The sequence below is a fragment of the Suillus plorans genome (assembly GCF_016647745.1).
Source record: "Suillus plorans strain S12 chromosome Unknown HD556scaffold_33, whole genome shotgun sequence".
NCBI classification, from domain to species: Eukaryota; Fungi; Basidiomycota; class Agaricomycetes; order Boletales; family Suillaceae; genus Suillus; species Suillus plorans.
The window spans coordinates 268,282-291,220 of record NW_024537417.1 but is presented as its reverse complement, the minus strand read 5'-3'; the positions used below and the strand labels follow the sequence as shown (position 1 = coordinate 291,220).

General features: G+C 45.0%; 6 protein-coding genes across 6 annotated transcripts; 2 read left to right on the top strand and 4 right to left on the bottom strand.

The window, feature by feature from the left end:
* Positions 1 to 2,030: 2,030 nt before the first annotated feature.
* On the bottom strand, positions 2,031 to 5,066 carry HD556DRAFT_1432424 (uncharacterized protein; the record flags this gene model as incomplete). The annotated part of the gene is made up of 14 exons (XM_041305120.1): positions 2,031 to 2,369; positions 2,462 to 2,578; positions 2,603 to 2,699; positions 2,724 to 2,779; positions 2,810 to 3,080; positions 3,155 to 3,293; positions 3,354 to 3,530; positions 3,582 to 3,976; positions 4,026 to 4,174; positions 4,232 to 4,397; positions 4,450 to 4,536; positions 4,623 to 4,642; positions 4,695 to 4,803; positions 4,849 to 5,066. 14 exons carry the CDS (start codon positions 5,064 to 5,066, stop codon positions 2,031 to 2,033), a joined length of 2,340 nt encoding a protein of 779 aa, XP_041159507.1.
* Positions 5,067 to 6,129: 1,063 nt separating this feature from the next.
* On the top strand, positions 6,130 to 12,629 carry HD556DRAFT_1308993 (uncharacterized protein; the record flags this gene model as incomplete). The annotated part of the gene is made up of 18 exons (XM_041300217.1): positions 6,130 to 6,175; positions 6,229 to 6,315; positions 6,370 to 6,751; positions 6,802 to 6,921; positions 7,055 to 7,057; positions 7,319 to 7,386; positions 7,652 to 7,667; positions 7,876 to 7,925; positions 8,003 to 8,059; positions 8,121 to 8,235; positions 8,288 to 8,623; positions 9,224 to 9,322; positions 9,358 to 9,460; positions 9,514 to 9,974; positions 10,027 to 10,127; positions 11,367 to 12,292; positions 12,391 to 12,459; positions 12,501 to 12,629. The coding sequence occupies 18 exons, from the start codon at positions 6,130 to 6,132 to the stop codon at positions 12,627 to 12,629; spliced, it is 3,168 nt and encodes a 1,055-aa protein (XP_041159506.1).
* A 5,283-nt stretch (positions 12,630 to 17,912) lies between these two features.
* HD556DRAFT_1377068 (eukaryotic porin/Tom40) lies at positions 17,913 to 19,410 on the bottom strand. Its single transcript, XM_041303121.1, has 6 exons — positions 19,271 to 19,410; positions 18,838 to 19,212; positions 18,504 to 18,784; positions 18,377 to 18,438; positions 18,226 to 18,326; positions 17,913 to 18,172 (listed from the first exon to the last, which is right to left on the bottom strand). Exons 1-6 carry the CDS (start codon positions 19,304 to 19,306, stop codon positions 18,143 to 18,145), a joined length of 885 nt encoding a protein of 294 aa, XP_041159505.1. The 5' UTR covers positions 19,307 to 19,410; the 3' UTR covers positions 17,913 to 18,142.
* Positions 19,411 to 19,461: 51 nt separating this feature from the next.
* Positions 19,462 to 20,042, top strand: HD556DRAFT_1444044 (uncharacterized protein; the record flags this gene model as incomplete). The annotated part of the gene is made up of 4 exons (XM_041306721.1): positions 19,462 to 19,584; positions 19,639 to 19,756; positions 19,807 to 19,867; positions 19,922 to 20,042. The coding sequence occupies 4 exons, from the start codon at positions 19,462 to 19,464 to the stop codon at positions 20,040 to 20,042; spliced, it is 423 nt and encodes a 140-aa protein (XP_041159504.1).
* A 68-nt stretch (positions 20,043 to 20,110) lies between these two features.
* On the bottom strand, positions 20,111 to 20,690 carry HD556DRAFT_1238622 (Rhodanese-like domain-containing protein; the record flags this gene model as incomplete). The annotated part of the gene is made up of 5 exons (XM_041297987.1): positions 20,111 to 20,155; positions 20,210 to 20,302; positions 20,354 to 20,372; positions 20,426 to 20,588; positions 20,645 to 20,690. Coding segments are annotated over 5 exons (366 nt in total), but the record flags the coding sequence as incomplete, so codon positions are not given.
* Positions 20,691 to 21,057: 367 nt separating this feature from the next.
* Positions 21,058 to 22,852, bottom strand: HD556DRAFT_532998 (uncharacterized protein). The gene is made up of 2 exons (XM_041310888.1): positions 21,954 to 22,852; positions 21,058 to 21,897 (listed from the first exon to the last, which is right to left on the bottom strand). Exons 1-2 carry the CDS (start codon positions 22,795 to 22,797, stop codon positions 21,146 to 21,148), a joined length of 1,596 nt encoding a protein of 531 aa, XP_041159502.1. The 5' UTR covers positions 22,798 to 22,852; the 3' UTR covers positions 21,058 to 21,145.
* Between the last annotated feature and the right edge of the window lie 87 nt (positions 22,853 to 22,939).

The following is a 22,939-nucleotide window of genomic DNA, read 5'->3' as shown; positions in this document are numbered from 1 at the left end:
CATACTTTCCCCATCCACAGTTTCTCGTGATGTGCGACTCGTCTTTGCGCGGACTCAAAAACAGGTTGCTAGAATGTTGCATGTTAGTGTTATTTTGTCAGAGAACAATCAAGTATTAAAAATGTACCAGGAACACAAAGGCAAAATTAACTTCACCACCAATGGTTGGACATCATCCAACCATTGTGCACTGATTGCATTTTTGGCCCACTTTGAGCACAAAGGGGAGCCGCTACATATTCTGTTAGATGTGATTGAAGTCAGGAAGGTAAAACTTACCGATCGAACATGTACATATGAACTAATGAGACAACAGTCCCACACTGGCCAAGAACTTGCAGAGACATTTGCAAAACTGCTAGAAAAATTTGACATATCAGAAAAGGTAATGTTTAAACAAAAAAAAATGTACCTGCAGCTAAATGTATCATGCACAGATCCTGAGTGTGACTTGTGATAATGCATCCAACAACGACATGATGATCCATGAACTGAGTCGTAAGGTACCTGGATTTGGTGGAGCAGCGACTCACACCAGGTGTTTCCTCCACACCATAAATCTTGTGGCAAAATCGCTGATCTGAGAGTTTGACGTGAAGAAACAAGACATCAACCATGAGCTTCAAGACTTGAGTGCTGATATTGAGGAAGATGGAGAAATTGAGAGCATTGGGTGTGAAGTAGATAACGATGACAGATTTATTGATGAGGCCGAGCTGTTGGATGTTGAGGAACGAGTAACACTAGACAAAGACATTTGACCAGTCAAATTAGCGCTTGCAAAAGTAAGTCCAATCAAACTAATAAAACTCACCATCATTGATCCTAATCTACATCCCAGTTGCGAAAGCTTGCATACAAAATCATCCATTCGACCACCATCATCCTTCCTGCATGGCACAGCATCCTCCAAGACTTGGCTCGGCTGCAAACACTGATGCCATGAGATGTGGCAACTCGATGGAATTCGACCTTTGATATGTTGAGTTACGCTGTTGAACATCAAGATGCTATAGATGCCATTACCCAACGGCAGGACTTGGGTTTGCGGAAGTTCAAGTTGGAGGATCATGAGTAGGTAATACTGGAACAGCTGCATGATGTACTTAAGGTCCGTGTATTCCTTGTTTGTCACAACCTGCGCTCACATTGTTTGTATCTGTTAGATTCTCAAGGACACAACATTGTACTTTTCACGCGCAACACCCAACTTTGCAACAGTGATCCCAGCAATGGATCATGTTGACAAGATGCTTGTATCATACTCCTACAACAAGAAATACCTACCCTCAATTCGTTCTGCAGTCTGGCTGGCCAATAACACTCTCAACTGCTATTACCAGCTCACAGACAGATCTCAGATGTATCACATATCAATGGGTATGTCTTGAATCTTTACTGATTTTTATAAACCAACATTTGTATACTTCTAGTCCTACATCCACAGCACAAACTAGCCTACTTTCAGGCCACACAATGGGAAGATGGCTGGATCAAAACTGCAGAGCAACTTGTCCGCAAGGAATTTGAACATTCATACTTATCAATCAACGATGACTCTGATGCTGGGTGCAAGGATGATGTCTTTGAGTCAGACAATGATGTGCAGATGGTGAGTTTTATTTGTTTTGTTTCCGATCTGTACTGAACAATTCTTAGAGTGATAATATTTTTGACAATCTCCCAGTGCTCGCACCCCCCAAACCTGCTAACCAAGGCTCTGAGCTCGACCGGTACCTCCATATGGACACACCTGTTCTTGTAGTACTGATATATTATATACTGTAGCACAATGAAAATTCTCATACATGAAACATTGTCATAACAAGGCCTAGTACTTCGAGTCATACATTAAGACCATTCTCCCTCCCAGTACTTTTGGTCATACATTAGGGCCCTTGTCCCCCCATACCTTGAGTCATACATTAAAGCCCTTATCCCTCCAGTCATACATTATCAATTAACCTCCCTCTTATCACATAGGCTCTCACTAACTTTTTTGAAGACATCAGAAGGCACAGATCATTTGATTACTCATCATCACCCTGTAATGGAGGACCTTCCAATGATGGCATTCGATCATCGGCCATTTCAGTGTTGATTTCAGGGACCGGGTCAAGCTTGGAGATCACAGCGGAGAGAGTGCCGCCCCAAAGCATGGAGAAATGCATCACCAGACCCTCCCGAACAGATACTTGGCGCTGTGCATAAGCAACGCTCCCCTCATGGTCAGCATCTTTAGTAAATGTCCGCACAGTACCCCGTTCATTCCATTGAGTCATTTCCCAGTGGAAAAAAGCCAGTACTCTTTGCATCTCCCTGATAAGCAAAGAAAACTCTTCAGACCATCGGGATGCTCGCGCTCTGGCCTTACATCATTTGACACATAAGCCTGACAGTGCCATAATGAGAATAACTCCAAGGATCGCACAAGGAGCAACTTACAATCTTGAAGACCCACATCATTGTTGTGCAAAACACCAGGTGCCTTCCATATCCACGGGATGTCGTGTCTCCCCTCTGATTGCCCCACAGACCCTGCATCACCCATAGGTCTCATATCCAACACGTTTAGCGGCTGAAATATATCTCACCAGCCTACCATACCCAGATGATCCCCAAGGTTATCAAGTGCCATATGAGCAGCCTCATATTTGAGGCGACTGGCACATTTTTTGGCCTCTGCAAGGTCAAGAGCACTGCGTGCACGTGTACTCGCTCACTAACCATGGATGTGCAGAGTCTTGAAGGTATTGAGATAGGTGTGCAGGCGGACATTCTGCCAAATGTCATTCAGAGCATCATCGACCTGTGCATATCTAAGCCGCCACACGATTTGATGTAGTAAGGGATTGCAGGGAGTTGCAGCATCAAGCTGTGATGGAAGGAAAAGAATGAAGTCCTCAGGCACTTCATTGTGCGGGCTGTCATCATGCTGGGCACAAAGGTGAAGTGAAGCAACTGCAGGCATATACAGTGTTTGAATTTGAACCCAGGCATCAAGTTTGCGCTGCAGCGCATTTGAATGCATTTGATTTTTGGCTTTTTGGTTGTCAGTAGGATTTTGGCTTGATGTTTTCCTGTCAGAACATAGGCGATGCCTGTAATAGATTGTTAAGCAACAGACAAACATGAATGAGTCCCAAAGACATACTGCTGATCTTCAAGTTCGAGTCCATTTGCTATGAGCACACTGGGTGAAATCTTGGCATGTAGGGACGAGTCAATACCATCTTGCAGATCACGTCTTTCACATTCTGCAAATTCCAAGTGAACCATAGCTTGTGTCATTGCTAGAACCATGGCAACCAGTTCATCAGTATTGAAAGATAGAAAACAAGAAGGCGATGCACGAACGACTCGACTTTCGAAAGGGTTTGGCTGGGTATTGTCTTTCTCCCATGCCTCTACATCCGCATGCCACAATGCTAATGTTGATGGGTTGATCGCACCCTCGAGTTCGGCAAGTTCTTCATAATGGGCTCGAGCAGCTGCAGAAGCTTCCTTGAGTTTGTGCAGTAAAGTCCGCCCTATTAAAAATACCTCAATGAAATACAACAGATGATAATGAATCAACATACCCAACATTGTGGTTTTCTTCCAATTCCAATTGCTGAAGTGGTCGTCGAGCATGTCACGATGGTTACCAGGCCCCATCTCCCTCATGCTCATCGCCACACAATTAATATCCGCCCAACCACATTCAGGTGCCTCTCCATCCATCCGACCCACCCCTTTGGAGAAATTCAACAAGAATGTTGTTTGGCAAGACTGGATGTGAGCTTTGAGGTGGAATTTGGGAACAAAATAGCGGATGGTCTTGTTTTCACAGTTAAACTGCAGTCGCTGTGGCATTGTGCTATTGTGAGACCAGAGTTTCTTATGCCACTGATAGGCGATGTCATAGGACAAGTTGAATGCAGCAAGGTGGAAGCTGATGTGGACCGAAAAGACAAAGTAATCCATGTTGATATACCTGTGCAGTACGTAGTATCATAGAGTCTTGAAAATATATGACCTCCTACTTTTCTCCCTTCTGCAGGTCACCGACACTATTGGGAAGTTTCATCTCATGGCGCACACAGACAACAGACCCAACACCCGTCGCTGCAAGTCCTCGGGACGCCTTCGTATCAGCAGTATTCACTGTGTTGTGACTGACACAGGTGCTTCTCTACCCCCGAACCATCAGATCATGCTACCAAACAGGACAAATATCTAGGATACATACCTCTTGCCATTCTGTACTTTGTTCAAACAAAAACTTCTTGTAAGCATGCCCTTCCATGAAATAAGCCCATCCTGAATTGAGACTTGGGTCGCGATCATCGCTAGATATAGCCTTGCGTTTGAGCCAGAAGTTGGAATTGATGGCGAGAAATAATGCATACTGCCACCTGTTTAAACTGAGCACCATGACAAGCACACGTAGGAAGAAGCACTTCTTACCTAATGTTGGGTGGCGAATCCTCCCATCCATCAGGAATGTTGATTCCTGGATGCGGACATGCTGGGCATGTACAACACACCCCCCATCTGGTGTTGCTTCAATACCATTGGGATCGTGGCCACGGCCAGCACGCATAAGTTGCGTTATATGACGCCATTCTTGCATCATTCACAAGAATGCCGAATAATGATCCTAAAAGGGCATATCAATTAAATTTAATGGAGGGAGTTTTACATCACTGTACCTTGATTGGTGAAGTTCCTGTGTTGTCTGAGCGCCTTGCTAAACTATGGTAAAATTTGTATGCAGATACTTTTGATTCAAAGGAAAGCAAATGAAATAATTCCAGGATGCTGAAGGTCGCTGCCATTCAAGGGTCAGTTGTGGTAGCCAGAAACCACCAAACTCGTAAAAGCTGCTTGTAGTGAATCTGTGCAGTTTTGCATCCACAGAAGTCTACTGCAACATCGTGGATGCCATGCACATCAATCACCATGAATTTGTCGCAAGACACTGGCTGAGCATTGTAGCAACACTCACCAGGTGTATGGCCTAGCTGCACGCGCAATCCGAGAGTTTTTAATGCTACACTCTCAAAGAATTTCCCATTCCACATCTGGTAATATTGCGATAAACAAATAAGGAGAATAACAACAAGGAATACATATGTCTATATGGTGAAGTGGATTGCTGAGGTGACAGTGAACAACACACATCTGGCAGACAATTTTGACCCCAAAACAATCTCTACAGCAGTAAAGATGGATGGCATTGTCGGTACCACAACAGCAATTCAAAAGTGTCCCCTCGCTACCATGGCCTTCAAGATGGATAAGCTCATCCAAGAAAGAAGAGCGTTCGGGCAACCATTGTAACAACGGATTATCCTTCAAAACATTGGAGTGAGTGCTTCATCAGCCTAAGTATCAAAACACATACTGCAGCAGTCCTTTTTTTCTTGGGTATGGGTTCTGATTCCTGTCCCTGAGGCTCAGGGTGTTGATATTCAGGTTCATTCCAATCATCATCACTCGGTAAAATAGGAGACGAGGGGGTTGGTACTTCATCAGTAGGTTAAGAAAGCATGAATGTAGTGTTAACAGACATGTCACCATTGTGCTGTATACCATAGGAATGAAAACGGTCGTACACAGGTACTGGACAAGCCTCATTCATGTCAACATAGCTTGAGAATTTGGCTTTCTTGCTTGGTCAGCCCACCATGATAGGCCAGTTATCAAATAGACGTTGTGTGGATTCATGTTGCTCACCCCATGAAACACACGATTGAAGAGCAAAGAAGTCATGAGTATGCCCAAAAGCTTCAAATAGACTTGGAGTTGCCTGTATTTGCTAGTACTACAGTACACAAACTGGAATGCTACAAGATTGTTTCCACAAACAGCTTGTTCCATTGGGAATAAACAACCATCAACAATGATTCTCGGATTTCGAAATTTGATCCACTTAGTCCACCATCTTACGCATCACCGTTACCAAGATTCTCAATGAAAGACAACATTTTCAATTTTTGATCCTCCTCTTGTTTACCGATGACCACACAGGGAACAAACATTAAAGTCTGCCCTTGATGCGATAAAAGGTGAGTTTTTGTTTATCTGTCCGTCTCATACATTACTCATACATTACTTTTCTCTTTTGCTCAGCTACCCTACATGATGACCTGCGTTATCACTGAAAGAAAAGACACTAGCCCTGCTTTGGGTGAGTATGGTCTATATTTTCAACGTGTATCACACTCATTATTTGCCTCCCAGATGCCATCATCAAGTTGCTGTCGGCACTCAATCTCACTGACGATGATCGTGCAGTGCTAGTGACTAGCCTTCTCAATGATATCGCCGGTAAGCTCCCTTAGAATCATTTACCTTGTGAAGACTGCTAATGTGCATATGTAGAACCTCATGGAGGAGGCTGTGCTCCAAACACTGTCAATTTGCCAACCTGTTCTTCATTGGGCGATGATCCTGACCCGGCAGATGCTAAGTCCGAGTCTGACCTAAGCTTATCCACCACCATGTCAGCTGTTCCCAACACAACCTCACCTATCACTCTTGAGGCTCCTCCCATGGTGCCTATCACTCTTGCGGCGGCTCCTCCCACGGTGGCTTCTGTTGTGACTGTTATGAATGAGAATAATGAGGTGTATGATGCAATCGCAGAAGGTTGTATGCTCAACACATATAAGCATGTATACTTCAATGTCACTGTTTCCAGTGACGCTGTGAACCATCTGTACTACATCACAAGGGGCCGTAAAATTGGTGTGTTCTCAGGATGGTATGGTTTTTTGTTTGGGTAATGACCTTGACTTATGTGCTCTCCGGCAGGGGTAATGTTGGTCCCAAGGTCTTGGGTGTGAGCCATGCTATTGTTGGTAAGGTAGAGAATATTAATCAGGGCATTGAGGCTCTCATAGCTGCAATTGATGCTGGCACTGCTATGTGGATGTAAATGGGTGTATTGTATCTGCTCAGCATCCATAGTATCTCACGTCAATGTAGTGTTGTGTTGTGAACTGAGCCATTGAAATTATCTTGATGCTGTGTTTATGATAATCATTGCCTAAGTCATGCGCGCCAGGCTGTAAGTTGAACACAAGCAGAGATCTCGCACTGATCTTGAGGATAGCTAAGTGTGAGTGTCCATTGTCATTGCGAATGGTTAGTTGTCTATTTCGTAGTTGAAAGTGTGTATGTGGCGTTACATAAAACTATGGTGCTGGATCAGTTCAAATATTATACACACACGAAACTCTCACCAACTCTCACACACACATACATATGACACATATCGCACAGAACTGACAACAGAATTTATATGATTATGTAATATGATGTAATGTAGCTACATCATATTACATAATCATATAAATTCTGTTGTCAGTTCTGTTGCCTATTACAAACTCATCGAGGGTGCGATATTTGCCAGGGCTGCAGCAGCCTAATGATTCAAGATGCCTTAGCTAGAACATAGTAGACTTAAAGATTACTGAATTTTCTGCAATACAAGACCTTTGTGTGTGTTCAGCATCTGTGTGTGTGTCATATGTATGTGTGTGAGAGTTTTATGTGTGTATAATATTTGAACTGATCCAGCACCATATAAAACTCATATTAATATTGACTTTGGCACATTTGCGAGGGTGATAGTCATTGAACACAATCAACTATATTTCAGGGAAAGTGCTTAAGAGGTACTTGACAGAATAAGACCAAATAGCAAGTGGGTAGTTGCAGGGATTATGGATAGTTAATGGTAACCGGTGCATAAAACTCGCATTACTTCAAGGTGTGCATGCCAAATGAAGTATGCCACATGTATCGATCGAGTTAGACTAACCCCACATAACTCACTTAGCACCTAAAACACAATGTCATGGGGTGACCTCATTTGTATCACAGTCTCAAGGAGCAGAGGCTGCTCGTGCATACTGATGCAATTATTATCAAAGGTACGTGATATCTACAGCATCCAAGTCTATGCATGCCATCTCATTATGTTGCTTTTGCCATGCTTCCACTGTTCCAGGAACCATGAAGAGTTCTGCCTCAAAAACAAAGAGTGTTATCTTCAACATAAATGCAGGTAAGTCAAATGCTCTCAATAATCATTTTTTCGAGTTTAATATCATGCAGCAGGTCACAAGACCTGCTCAACGGTGATTCAGAAGGCACCAATGCTTCGGAGATATTGATCTCCAAATCTCCTGTTGGGAATGACACCAACACAGGGCTACCAAATGGCTCCCAAAAGAGACAACGGTAGCTTGTTTTCTCTTGTCTTCCACTGACAATTGCTTGAATTTTGTTCTAGATATATCTCACCAACCTCACGTATCAAGAGTCAGCTTACTACTTTTATTGGTGGGCCAGATGTAGTGATATATGACTACCTTGATACTGTCTGCCTCACATTACTGGGGCGCACTGACAATACGACCGATATCGAGGACATTCGCTCTTCCATCAGTAAACTCCAAAGACTCGAGAAAGATGCTCGTATCGAGGAAGGTGGAATCCTGCAGTACCATGGTGTGGGACCAAAGCTGGTGCAAGCTGAGGTCACAAGCAGGGACATTAGTAATCTCCTGAGTGGATTGGAGGAAGTTTACATTTACAGTCTCTCTGGTATTGCTGAACTGGCAGTGATGTATGATCAGATGGATTTGTTATTTCAGTCATGGTGATAGCATGTGACTGATTTGAATTTACTGTGACGGTGTTGAACTCCAAAATTATACACATGCATAGTCTGAATGTCGCTTTGTCTGTCCCCTTCTTACTCCACCATCTTGCTCAATCATTATGTGGGCCAGCCTTTGCTTTTCCGAGTTGCTGAGTCGATGTTGACCCTTGGCGCAAGTGATTGCTGCATTGGGACACATAAGTACATGCCGGGATTGCTGCTTCTGCTGTCTTCATGATTTGCCCATACCATTTCTGTCATGATGCAGGCTAATATTGACATTGACCATCTTTTTGCAGTAGTTAGCCTTCATGCCCATCAATATGTGATCTCAGATCTCTAACCTTAGGATTCAATCTAGTGAGATTTATACTTCCTTTTTGTGTGTGGATGACCATCTACATCTCTTGCAAGGGCCATACATTGCTAGACGCATCTCTTGTCAGGCTCATACATTGCAAGACACCTTGCACTTATTTGTCCTGCATGAACAGTCGATAGATAACCAAGGTACGAGACAAATTTGTTGCATCTATTGTTTTTGAAAATATGAATACAATTTAGAATGGCTCCTCGCTCCAAGTTCATGGCCAAGCAAGTTGAAATGATGCAGGAGTATCGAGAAAAATACCTCGAGTGCCAGGCAGTAGGAGATTATACTCTGTTCTGGGCTCCTTTTTCGAAGATTATCATGCCAGATGGCCAGAGAGGGAGCACCTTTTCCTTGATGTCCCCCTCAATGTAGATCTCACACCGGAACAAAAAGTCATCAATGCCAGTATGGTGGATGCACGCAAAAAAGTATGTACCATAAGCATGAGCATGGATTGAAATACTAACTGTCTGACCTTTAGCAACTAATGCATCGCTTCCATAATGTGTATGGCAATTACACTGTCAAGTGCAAGCTGAAAGTGCAGACTACGAGTGCTGTTGAAAAAATGTTAACAAGTCAATCAAGCCTCAAAGGAACACACACCTTACAGCCTGCTGAGGCTTACTCCAAGTTATACTACAAAACACATATCAAACCTGTCATTGATGCAGAGATGAAGGTCCTCAAACAGGAAGCTGGCCTGAGTCCAATGACATCAGACGAAGAGGACAACAAAACTAGCACTGTTGGAAGTGATATGAAACAGGTGTTGCCTAAGAAAACCAGGCTATTTCTTGTCAAGAAGCACACTCGTGCTCTATTTGCAAATGAGACCCCCAAGATCAAGGCTGAGGTAGCTGATTTTGTCAAGCAGTGGAGCAAAATGCGCGAAAATCACAAGAAGACTTTGAGCGAGGATGATGATATTTCTTTCTCCAAGTAAGTCTCATCTATGTGTTGTTAGTTGATTGCAGAACTTACTGTCTTCCAGGAATATTGAAAAATTACCCAATGTTCTAGCTGATATATTTTCGGAACTGGCAAAACAGACAGGCTGGGCCTTTTCTGTGTTGATGGGCAGGCCTTCTCCAGGTATGGGTGGGAAAATTCAGGTTGAGAGTTTTCATGTGGGGCAAACAGCGATGGGAAACACATTCAATCTTGCTTACTCGGATTTTAATGAATGCATTATGAAGCCATATTGTTAAGACCGTGCACAAAGGGTAGGACTGATTCTGAGGGGCTTGGCTTCAGCTCGTGCGCTGCGCCCCTTACCCGAGTATGTGCCCTTAATTTCAGAATGATGTCTGAAGAAAGTCCAAGGACGTCTGAAGGACATCCGAAGCGTGGGAAAGTTTGGAAGGACTTTCCGGACGAGTGCAAGTAACTTCCAGACGAGTGCAGGAAAGTTCCGGAGGAACTTCCGGAAATTACAATGAGGTTTTGTCCTGATACAGATATGTGTAATGGCTACTTAGGACAAGTCCTAAGTAGAAGCAAACAGAGGAAAGGCTGCAAGGACAAAGTCCGAAGCAGAATAGGTCCGGAGGACCATGGGAAAGTTTTGGACGAATGTCCAGAAACTTCGGAGGATCAGATAAGCGGAGCTCTGGCCTAGGGAATTTCTCCCTAGGCCTGAGATGGATATTGGCTAAGTCGGAAGACTAGAACTGATATGAGGACTTAGAGTGAGATCTAGTGCGAGGACTAATATGATATTCAGACTGAGGAACTACAGGGCATATACAAGAGTTTATATACTAAGGAAATAACAGAAAGATCAGTAAGCAAGAGTCCGAGGCTATGTATGAAGCATAAGCAAAGTTATCAAGCGCGAGTCGGAAATGAAGCATAGGTTAATGGATCAGTAATCATACCGGTAATAAGTATAACCAAGACACCGGGAAGAGGAAATACCGAATAGGCTGTGTTTAACGTTATATGAACAGGAAATGAATTACGAAGCTTATCGGATATCAGATCGGACCGGATCAGATCGGAGGTCCGGACAAGAAGTGTGCATATACGGGATATGACATTAGGGCGATAGGACAAAGGATGAATGATGCAGGCTAGCTGCGGAGGTATGGAGGTCTGATGTACAGAGGTAAAGGGATCTGGATGTGGATGTGCAGAGGTGCAGGGATCCGGATGGATAGAGGACTGGAGACATGGATAGGGCATCCGAAGGTCTGGATGAGGCATGGGAATATTGTCGGATGTAGGTCCGGAACTACGGGATATGACACATATGCAGAATTCACAAAGCATGCCTTTTGTGAGTACCGAGTTCACAACTTGTAACACATGACAATTGATTGTTCTGTGCAGCTGATGCAGCATGGAAGGGAACTCCAAGTCCAGGACCCTCACTGTCCAAGCCCGCTCATCAATCTTTCAAAGACACCACTATCACCACCTTAACGCCAATTGACTTCATCACAACCAATGATACATCACTCCCTCTGCCGAGACTATTCAATGACCAGCCATATGATGTCTTCTCTACTCTTGAAACCTCTGGTCCAGCACCGTTGTTCAAGAATAATGGACCCATCCTTCCTATGCCAGAGGGATATACACCTCCCACAGCAAATTCACCAAGCTTGGAGTTATTCGACTCTGTGTTGTTCCATAACAGACTCATCCTTCCCTTGTCACAGGGATATACTCCCACAGCAAATTCCTCATCCACTTTGGGGTTAACAGACTTGTTGGATGCGCCATTATATCCAAATTGGCCAGGTCTGCCTTCTAACCAGCCAGTCATACCTACCAGCAGCGTCTCACTTCACCCATCCATCACACCAGCAGGAACTCTTGCATCCGAGACACCAGCGCCACTTCCCACTTCTGTGGCACCAGCATTACATATCACATCCAAGACTCCTGCACTTGCTATTGTTGTGCTGGGTAATGCAACATCTACATTGTCTGTGCTTCCTGTCATCAATACACCAGCATTAACTCCCATTCAACATACCATGTCCGAGACGTCTGCACTTCCTGTCGTCAAGACACCAGCAGTAACTCCCATTTCCGTGGCAACAGCAGAACCTGTCACATCCAAGACACCTGCACTTCCTATTGTCGAGCTGGTTGATGCTACATCTACGCCATCTGCACTTCCTACTGTCAATCAGCCTCTACTTCTCCCACACCCCATGCCTGTACTTCCTAGTGTCCAGCCACCTCAAAATCTTATGCAGCCTTCAGAAGAACATGCTGCCTCCAAGGGAGCTGTGGAAGGCCCACAGGTAAACTGTCAACAACACAAGTCCCTTGTACTCGGACGATCAAAATGAGAGCACAAGGAGTCAACCCACAATGAGGTTGCCAACTCCATCGGCAGCAGGAACATTGGGAAAGAGAACTCAACATCGAAGAAGCAGCCAAAGTCTCTCGCACATGGAGCACCTGCAAAGTGAGTGATATATCAGTGCTGTACTTAATAACAACCATTAGAAAGCAATGTGTTTGACTTGTCCCTGCCACTCTCTGAGCCCATTCTTGCGATACATGTACCTCATGATCCTTACCATTCCCATTGTTTCTATCCTTGTGACCCCATTCTTGCAATACACTACCTCTTGAGTCTTGATCCTTACCATTCCCACTGTTTCTATCCTTGTGAGTCTTGTTAACATCATTTCCCTCATCTCTTGTTGCAGCCCTATCACTCTCAATTTAAATTGATAGAATGTCATAATACGTGCTAATTACTTAATACTAAAATCTTGTGAAAATTAAGAGGATAGTGATACTTGAGAACTATCCAATGGTGCAATCGGTCGCATGACTCGGAAACAGATGAGCTCGAGGAGTGACAGATAATGGGACTTGGTAAAAAATGATTGTATGTCACGTGATGGCTGGTTGGATTCAGAACTTGGTGGCGGGACTATTGATTGTCACGTGATGGTTGGTTGGACTTAGTCATTAATTTACTTTAAGTTTATATATTTAGCCCAAGCATGACACTTCCATGCTTTCTGCTTCTTTCAAAGTAGGTAATAGAAGGTAACAAAAGGCACAGGAAGGCAATGTAGGCACGAGGAAGCTATGTGACAAGCATCAAAGGGTACCAAATATAACCCTGTCCTATTTTTGAGGGTAATGAGAGTGATACATTACTGCCCATGTCCTAAGAAGAGTAATATATTAGTGATATAACACCAGCTGGTCATCAAAGTAGGGATCCACATCATCATACATTACTTGCTTGTCAGTGGTAACAACAATCATAACAACAATTACCAAATATAACCCTGTCCTATTTTTGAGGGTAATGAGAGTGATACATTACTGCCCATGTCCTAAGAAGAGTAATACATCAGTGATATATCACCAGCTGGTCATCAAAGTAGGGATCCACGTCATCATACATTACTTGCTTGTCAGTAGTGACAACAATGATTGATGTATGGCAATTTACTGATAACTACAGTATATTTAATGTATGATTATGACAGTATAGACTCATGGACATTGAACACATCACTGACCCTATTGGTTGGTGGCTTGAACGTCAGAAGTCTTTCCCCTGGCTTTCATGCATGGCTATTGACTACCTAACCATCCCTGGTATGTAACTAATTTTTTTGACACGCTGTAGGCTTATATTTGGCCACAGCAACATCTGTGGATGTCAAACAACTGTTCAGTCATGGCCGCCTCATCCTGACGCATGTCAGAAGTCGTCTTCGGCACAGTCATCATGCGCACTTCTTTGTCTCGGCTAGGGATCAGCAGGGGTAAACCCGCAGGTGTGCAGCCACCAACCCATACCCATACCTGCAAGATACCCATACCCTTATACCCATGGCTCTCGTGGGGTATGGGTAGCTGGAAGGATACAGCGTGGGTCAAGGGTATGGTGGGTACACATGTACCCGCGGAACTAAATTGTATGCAACGAGAATACATCATGTAAATTACCCTAGTATAATACTATCCCACCCATCCTGCAGCTCCTCCTCGGCTTCGATATCAGGCAAGCTAGCAGTTGACTGGATGTCATGATCCTTCACCAATCCTAGTTGGCTCCATAGCCCAACGCAAAGGAGCGCATGTGTAGTCTGTGCAGAGAGATGGCTTCGGACATGGGAGAGAAGTAAGCGCCCACGGCTGAAAATACGCTCGACGTCAACGGAGGTTGCTAGAATCATTAATGTCAGAGAATATACTAGTGCTAAAATAAAAACATACCAGGGATAGTGAGGTAGTCTAATGCCATTCGAGAGAGTCGCGGGTAAGTCTTTCGGTGCCCACGCCACCATGCTATCGGATCCGAAACATCCTCAATGTCTGCATTGAGGTAACCATTGAGTTCCTCAGCAGATGTACTAGTGGACTTGGGATGGGCAAGTGTGGGTAAACGGTCGAAGATATTTGCGTCCTGAGGGTTGATGTTAGTTGTGATAATGGAAATTATGTTAGTAGCACGCACCTCATCAACCTCTGATACCGCCGGTGGTGGATTAGCATTGTTATTAGTAGGGACCGGCAAGTGAGACGCATAACGCTTGAATTCTGTGTGAACAATGTTTTCAGCTGTGTCGATCCAGTCCTGCTGCCAGCCGGCAGACCGAAAATATGACAGCTTGTGCCAGGGATGGAGGACTACAAAATAATTAGATTTAGACTAGAAAACAACATAAAAACAAAAGACATACCCATAGCAATGTGATACACTTCAGAGGAGTCAGAACATGAGTAATAGCGGTTTAGAGTTCGCTTTGCAAGTCCAAGAGCTGTGCTGATGGCGGGATCAAGGTGGTCGTTCTGAACGATGCAGTTGGTGAAAACGTTGTCGATATGATCCATGGCTGGGATGACCATCGCAAGGTTTGGGGTCGCTCGTGAGAAGTAAAGTGTCGCATCCTTGAGTATCTGTGACTGTTATGTCAGCATGTGTTACTAGTGTCATGTGACCACATACCTTCAACACATCATGCAGTTGTTTCACAAGCATCCACTCATCATCTTCCAACGCATATTCCTTGAGACCCAACTTTTGCTTGTCAACGATGACGTCGATCGCATTTCGGTACTCCAACGCAAAGTTCAACATATCAAATGTTGAATTCCAATGTGTTGAAACATCCCTTGGCATGATTCGCTGTGCAAGCTTCAAGTCTTCAAGAATGCCTTTCCACGCAGGAAGGAGGATTGTTGTTGAGTGAACGATCTTGAAGGCGAGTTTTCAGAGCTGCAATGAGTATTAGTATACACCACAGGTGAGTATTTTGTTGTTACCTTTACGAGTAGCAGTCTAATTGGCCAAATATTGGCTGCCAACTCCAAGCGCTCATTGTGATTCAGCAGTGTCTCTTCATTTACCCACCCATTGTCATTATCGTCATTCTCAGTGTCTTTGTTGGGGTCTTCGACCTGTGTCTGCAAGTCCTCAAGTTCAATATTCCTAGTAAGTCCATCCAAATCTTCGTCTCTCTCTCCACCCTCTCCAGCCTTATTTTTTGAGGTGTCAAACTCACGTAACAGGGACTTAGCAACAAGATTGATGATATGCAAGAAACATTGTGTGCGACTTGCCTGACCCGCAAAGTGGGGCACCAGATCTACAAGTTCTGTCACAAGAGTATCATTTGATGATGCGTTGTCTGCTGTCACACTGAGTATCTGTGTGCCATGCCACTGGTGAGTTATTCCTTGAACTGATAATGAATTTTTTTTTACCTTGTCTGAGATTCCGAACTGTTCTAGGACATTTGCGAATGCCTCCGCCAAATTAGCACCAGTGTGCGACTGCGTGTGCCTGTCAGCATGATTTCAATTAACAGTAAGTTTTTTTACCTTTGAAACTTCAACAATGTCAAGAATCATAGCTAGAGGCTGACCTTCATGCTCCAGATGGACTGATATAGCCACAAATGCACGATGATTCGGGGAGGTCCAGGCATCAGTTGCGAAATTAAGCTTGCCATCATAGTTCTGGTGAGCATTTTAGTTTGTCTTATCCTGTGCTAAGTTTAACTTACTTGTAACATGTTTGCTATATGTTTGCGTGTTTTTATGAACACTTGTTTGATGTCGCGTGAGACAGTTGAAGGTGATGGTAAGTAATACTCTGGACGCCCAGTCTTCATTAGGGCATTGAAACCACGATCATTGACAATTTTGAACGGTCGCAGGCTCTTGGACACCCAACGCACAACCTCTGCCCTGGTTATATGGTATCAGAGGTGTCTACTGTGCTTGCTCGAGACGTACCTGGTCTCAGCACATGTATGCTGACGGTGTGAATAGGTAACCTTTCCCTTTCCTTTTCGTGTGAAGGAAGTTCTGATTGATCCAGTTTCAAGTAGGCTCTTGATAGGCCCTTCACATGCAGCCTCGGTGTTTCCTGAAGCCATTGCTGATTGTAAGGCAGGTTCTCCCCAACAACTCTTGACATGCTTTCACATATTGCCAGTTGATTTTGCATCTTTTTTATCAAGGTATCATCAGACTTTGTGTTTGCAGCCATGCGCAGCACATTTAAAGACATGGCATCGGCACCTGTCGTGGTACTCAATTGCTGGTATTGGCTCGAAAAAGGCATAGATTGGTGATGTCCAATCTTGCATAAGTCTCTCTGCATTCATCTATCATTAGATTTTGCATGACATGTTTCATAAGTACATACCTAGCTCAGTGTCTGATGATTCTGATGGATCCTCTTTAGAACTCTCTGCATCTTCATTATCAGCATCAGATTCAATTACAATGGTGTCTGCAACATGGTGAGCTGCCTCGTCTTCTTCTTCTGTCTATACACTAGCTCGATAACTCCGTGTTGATGATGTACTATTGCTAGGCTCTATCTCCATGGATGCCATCACCTTAGGCCATTTCGATGTGACCGTGGAAGCAGGAGCCTTATCTGTAGTTTTTCATTTTGCTTGATTGCCTTCTGCGGCCATAGCAAGTGCCTTCTCAGTGGGCTTGGTGGTTTGTTTAGGTAACATTTGTTGATAGGCGGGCACTGAGTGGATATAGTTGAATTAGACTCGTTATCAGCCTTTGTTAATTTGTAATGTGTATTGATCATGTGGTACTGTACAGTTATATATACAATCTATGGACCCATGGTCCGAGGGTCCTGTATTTGGTCCAAGGGTACCATGTTTGGTCCACGGGTTCATGGGTCCCAAGATCCCTACCCATACCCATACCCCTAGGTACCCCTACCCATGACCCCCAGGGGTTACCCATACCCCTGCTGATCCCTAGGACTCTCGGCCAATGAAGCGAGTTGGGCCTTGTTGAGTCTGAGGATGTGATTAAGGTATCAAAACTTCCAGACGTTGTGGGAGAAGACGAAGCTATGGATGATGGATGGGACAGTATATCAATAGTGCAGACTGACTAACTACTACTTTTGTTATCTCGTAGGTACATAATTGATTGATACCTGCAGGTATACCCTCCACAGGTCATACCCCGGGTCCATTTTGCAGATACCCATTGCAAAACCCATACCCACAGTTGGGGTACAGGTACGGGTTTGACTGCTGGTACCTGGGGGTATACCCATGCAGTTGCCTACAACAAACCACTTCACATATGTGCATGTCTGTGGATTTCTGTTTTGTTGTGTCTCATGTAATTTCCCTTGCTCATTAAATACATAGCTATATCTACATATTTTTGTTGTAGATGCCTCAAAAAATAACAAGTGTCATTTCCAAGTTCACTCTGATGCTGCTGTGTGCCATGTGTTTTGGTGGCTTTCTGGCTGAGTATTCTGAAACTTTAGCAAGTTTTTTTGAAGCTTTAGTGAGTTTCAAAATCTACTTTGAGTCCCACTATTAAATGTAACTTATACCCAGATGTAGACCTGAAATCTGCACATCTGCAGACTTATCCTAAGACCAGCCGTTTCAGGAGCACCCCCTCGCATCAATTCATAACATTATGCACCCAGGTACCAGCACAGGGTGCATCATCAACTCTTGGTTGCAAAGTTCGATTTAATAGCAACCATCATTTTGTTCGAGTGTAAGTATAGGCTAAGCAATACATTGCATTACTTGGCAATACGTAGTGCGATAATGTCATTAATGATGCGGAATGGCACAACTAGCTATAGAATTGCCGTAGTTTTACGACTCAAACACGATGTTAGCTCCGACCTAGATGGACAGTCATGATCAATACTCAGACTAGAGCATGATGAAGGGCGTACCTTGTGAGTTGGGCCAGTGGGGCTGATTTCGTTCAAGCGTTGAGTGTCCAGGGCAAGACCGAAGGAAGCCTTAACACCAGGACGGAGGGCCTGTGTGTAGCCTGCCAATGTCGTCAGAGAACGCTCAATCATTAGAGCTGCAGTGGCTTACCAAGGGCGAGAACACCGGAGTTGTTGATCTTTGCCTTGACGAAAGCAGCTGAATCAAGGTACCTATACGTAATGGGTTCAGCGAATTTCCAACCAACCATGCCAACACCATGTGGTCCTAAACTTACGCCTTAGTGCCCACCTCAAGAGCAACACCTGAAGTCGTTGCCTTGGTGTCGTAAACAGCCTTAGCACCAGCCTCGACATCAGCGCTGACACGGTGGTAGTAGCTCGCAGTGAAAGTTTTGAGGTTGTTGAGACCGTGAACAGTCACAGCGTATTCGGGAGCGTTATAACCGATGGCAGCGGCATACCGAGTAATCTTACCCTCGGTGACGTTGTACGCAGTCTCAGCGCCAAACAAGAAGCCGTCGCGACCGAAGACAGTGTCAGTGGTGAAGGTGGGGCCCTAATATTTCCTTGACATTAGACGGAGAACAACGGAATTCAACGTCGCCGAACCTTGAACACGTCGAATGCGCCACGGGTGTGGACGCCAGACTGTTTGTAGATCACGTTAAGCAAGGCTGATTTTTGGCCCTTGTCGGGCGTCAATGACGTAGCGATATCAAGCTTGAGGCCTTTGGCAAGGTAGTTCTCGAGCTCGAGCTGAGATTTGAGAGCGTTAGAAGTGGTCCACGTCTCGGTGAAAACCAGGCCATTCTTCTTGTCGGTGTACTTGGCCTCGATGTCCCCGGCAATGGCGCCAGATTTCGAGTCCCTGTTTCCACCAACTTTAAACGCGACATTGGATGGCGTTTTGGTCTTGACCTCCAGAGATGTGCCATGGAAAGGATAGTCCTTCCCCAACAAGTCGTTAGAGGACTTTCCGAGGTCCTGTATTCAAACACTTTAAGTTCCAAAATACCGCAGGCAGTCGCGACATGCATCATACCTTCCATGAGGGGGGAACTGGTTGAGGGAGAGACATGATGTAGACGTGAACTGAAGGAAAAGGGAGAAGGCGGAACGAACTGGCTTTTCTGGGCGGAACTAGCCGTGAGAAGTCCAGCGGCTTCTGAATCGGCTGTAAGCCGAAGTTGCAGCTATAGTAAGCCTATAACCTAGTAATATTTAGCGTTCGTCATGTCTTCTGACTCTGTAGAGGGAACGCAAGTTGCATCAAGTCAACCTTCCGAATCCCGCAGACCCGTCTACAGGGTTGAATCAACTGGTAACTTTTGGCATGATGCGCGAGAAGCTTTCAAGGTGCGCCTTCGCCAGGTATCAACCCTTATGCAACTGAACACTTTGCGAAGCTAGCGCATATCAATAGCTGATGATTTTCAACGTCTTGGAGAGATGCCATGTGCTCGGAACAGTCTTATGAGTGGTATCGCCAGTGGTGTTGGAGTAGGAGTCATTCGTATAATGAGTGCTGGTGCGTTATCTGCTAGTTTATACTGACTGTTATCAACGTCATTCGTCCAGGGTTTCTCGTCGGATCACACTGGGCAGTAGGGACTTTTATGGTTGTCTCCTTGGGCACGTGGTATGTTCTCTGAGTAAATTCGCACCAAATATTCCCACTGATCGACTTGCAAAGGACTGTCTGCCAGAGGAATATTGAAGCAGAGCGACGTAAGCTCCAAAAGGTTGTTGAAGAGATGCCAAAACGCTTCATCAAGCAGAAAGACAACACGATAGACGAAAGCGGTGGAAGCTGAGAAGCATAATAAAGGGAAGCACTAACCCTTTTGGAACAGAATTCCTCGACACAGGACCCTAGCTGATTCTACCAAATGATCTCTCTCCAGTTTTCCACCAACTCTGGATCGTCCTTAAATATCTGATTGGTGGTGGGTTCTGATTGAAATCAACGATGCAACGTTACCTTGTACGACTGCCCGAATTGGACGAACCCCCCTTGAAGGACGTACACAGTGTGATCCGTATCATGCAAAGCGTTGCGAGTTTCTTCGTAAATCTGTTCTGTTCTCAATTTTTATGACGCGATCGCTTCGAGGAATGAACGTACTCTGGCTGCCTTTGGCCCACTGTCCAAGAGGCGGTGAATAAGTATTGGGAAGATCAGGTGGACTATCCATACCGCTCCTGACTCAGTGCACAATGGAAGATCGTAATCGGTACATCCTTCGTCCGCTCGATAAGGTCATCGACCTCCAACAAGAATCTTTGAGATGGATGATTCCGGGAGCCTTTGATATTTCCTCCCTTCCAATCATCGTCTCTAACGTCTACGATAAGGTAATCTATGTTACTATCAGGTCAACGATGACCCTGATCTTGTAGTTGGAACCAGCGACACCTTTGTCTGGGACTTTGCCGCTCTTGATAAGCTTAACAAGCTCCTGCAAAGATCAATTTCATTCGTCAGAAGTCACCCCCGGATAGTGGCAAGAACTCAGCGCCCTTACACTTCCTATTATACCTTGCACCATCGTACACCGGGAATCTGGCGTAAGAGTAAGGAATAAAATTGGAAGTTGGATAAGGCTGATCTTGTCTTGAAGCCAAAGTCTAAACAATGCAAAAACAATGTAAGCCAAACATATCATACGCACGTGTGTACGCCTATCTATTAGATGCCACTTGACAGACAAGTGTGGGTATTGATACGCTAAAGACCTCATCGGTTCTCCTACTACTACATGAGTCTGTATCAATCTTGATCACCATCTATGAGGGTATATGATGAAGGTAGCAAAAATAGATACCAATAGTACAACAGATTTTAATAGTTTTTCTTCATACCCAAGATGTCCAATACATACTGCTTAAATACACAACGGGATGAAGATCATACAGCTTACGACTTGCGTTTTGCCTTCCCCTTCTTCTTGTTCGTGCTAGTGGACCCCGTAAGACTACGGGTAGGAGATGGAGTACCAGGTGTTGGTCCCTTCGACACGATACGCTGTTCCTGATATTTTTCGTCATAAAATCGGGTAGACTTCCGGCGCTCAATCTTCCTCGCATCCCTCCTTGAACCTATAGGACTTGTGGACCGCCTCCGCCTTCTGCCATTCTCTAGTGCACCACCATCATGGTTCACGAGTGTACTTTCATCGTCTGGCCGTTCATCGTCATGTACATTATCGTCCAGCTTAAAAGAGTGCGATGCTTCAGACGTCCCTTGTGGCCCCCAAGGATGCGCAAAACCTAGGGGGTACGCACCCCACGGACCTGTCGATGGCGGAGGCATTCGAGGTGAGCCATATGTCGACATCGTGGCGGACAAAGCATATGATAGTTGGTGCATCGCCTGGTAGAGAAGGAGTTGTGGTGGTTGAGTGGGATCGATGGAGGGAGTGGCAAAAGGGTAAACTTGAGTCCGCGGTGATGGTTGAGTGGGAGCGATGGAGGGGGTGGTAAAAGGATAAACTTGAGTCCGCGGTGATGGTTGAGTGGGATCAATGGAGGGGATGGCGAAAGGGTAGATTTGAGTCCGCAGTGATGGTTGGGTGAGATCAATGGAGGGGGTGGCAAAGGGGTAGACTTGAGTCTGCGGCGTACGAGACGCAAAACGGGTGCTTGCTGTAGTCGAAGGTGTATCAGGTACTGCAGAGTAGACCGTTGGTAAGCGATTGTGCAGACTATGAAGGTAGCTACATTACCTAGAGTGCTTTCAGATGATGTATAACGATGTGAAGATGGAGAAGATCCTCGTAGAGAAAATGGTGGTGAAGAGTTTCGCTTTCGCTTTCCAGCTTGCGGGGGTCGCTCGAGGAGCGCGGCAAACTCCTCGTCAGAATCAGCGAACTCTAAGACTTTTTGCTCACCTTCCGCAGAATCCTGTTTAGATTCATTGCGGGGGATGTGGTACACAGCACTAGCCTCGTCGTGCTGCCATATGCTATTAAGTTCATCCTCGGACTCGTCTTCTATGGCTGCTGTATCAACGGTCTTCGGCTGTTCTTCATCTTCCTCTGACTCGTGTAAAGCCTCTCGTAGCGCAGCTAGTTCTTCCACAGACAAGTCATCATCACCGTCCTCATCCCCCAACAGCTCTCTCCGTCTCTTTTCAGCCTCCAAAAAGTCATTGAGATCGTCAGCGTCTGTTGTTGCTGAAAGAGGTGGCACGGCACGAAGCAACTCAGAAGTTGATGCCATAGTACCGTCGGGCGCGCGCCGAACGGGTAGAGTGTCCAATTCATCGACGTCATCATCCTGGTCCTGCTCGCCGGGCTCCTGCTCCTGCTCCTGATCTGGGTCATCCTGACTATCATCGGAAGCAAAATGACCAAAATCATAGTCCTTTCCATTCTTTAGTACTCCTCTGTCGCTGATTATGGTGCCGCTGTAGAGGTCGACAATATCATCTTCGTCAAGACGTTTGTTGTAGCGTTCGGCGAGCTGAGCCCAAACATTAAGAACGCGATGAGTAGATTTGGATAAACGAGGTCGTTTTGGAGGTCGGCTATCTGGAGGGGCAACAGAAGGGGAGGCATGAGGTGCCATGACAAGCTTAAGGCCTTTGGGTTATCTTGTTTACCAAGTCCAACAAACAGTCGTGACCTAATTGACACTCCGCTAATAGTAATTATGGTGGTGGCTTTGTTGAATCATTTTGTTCCTTGCTTGTCACATCGAATTATACATA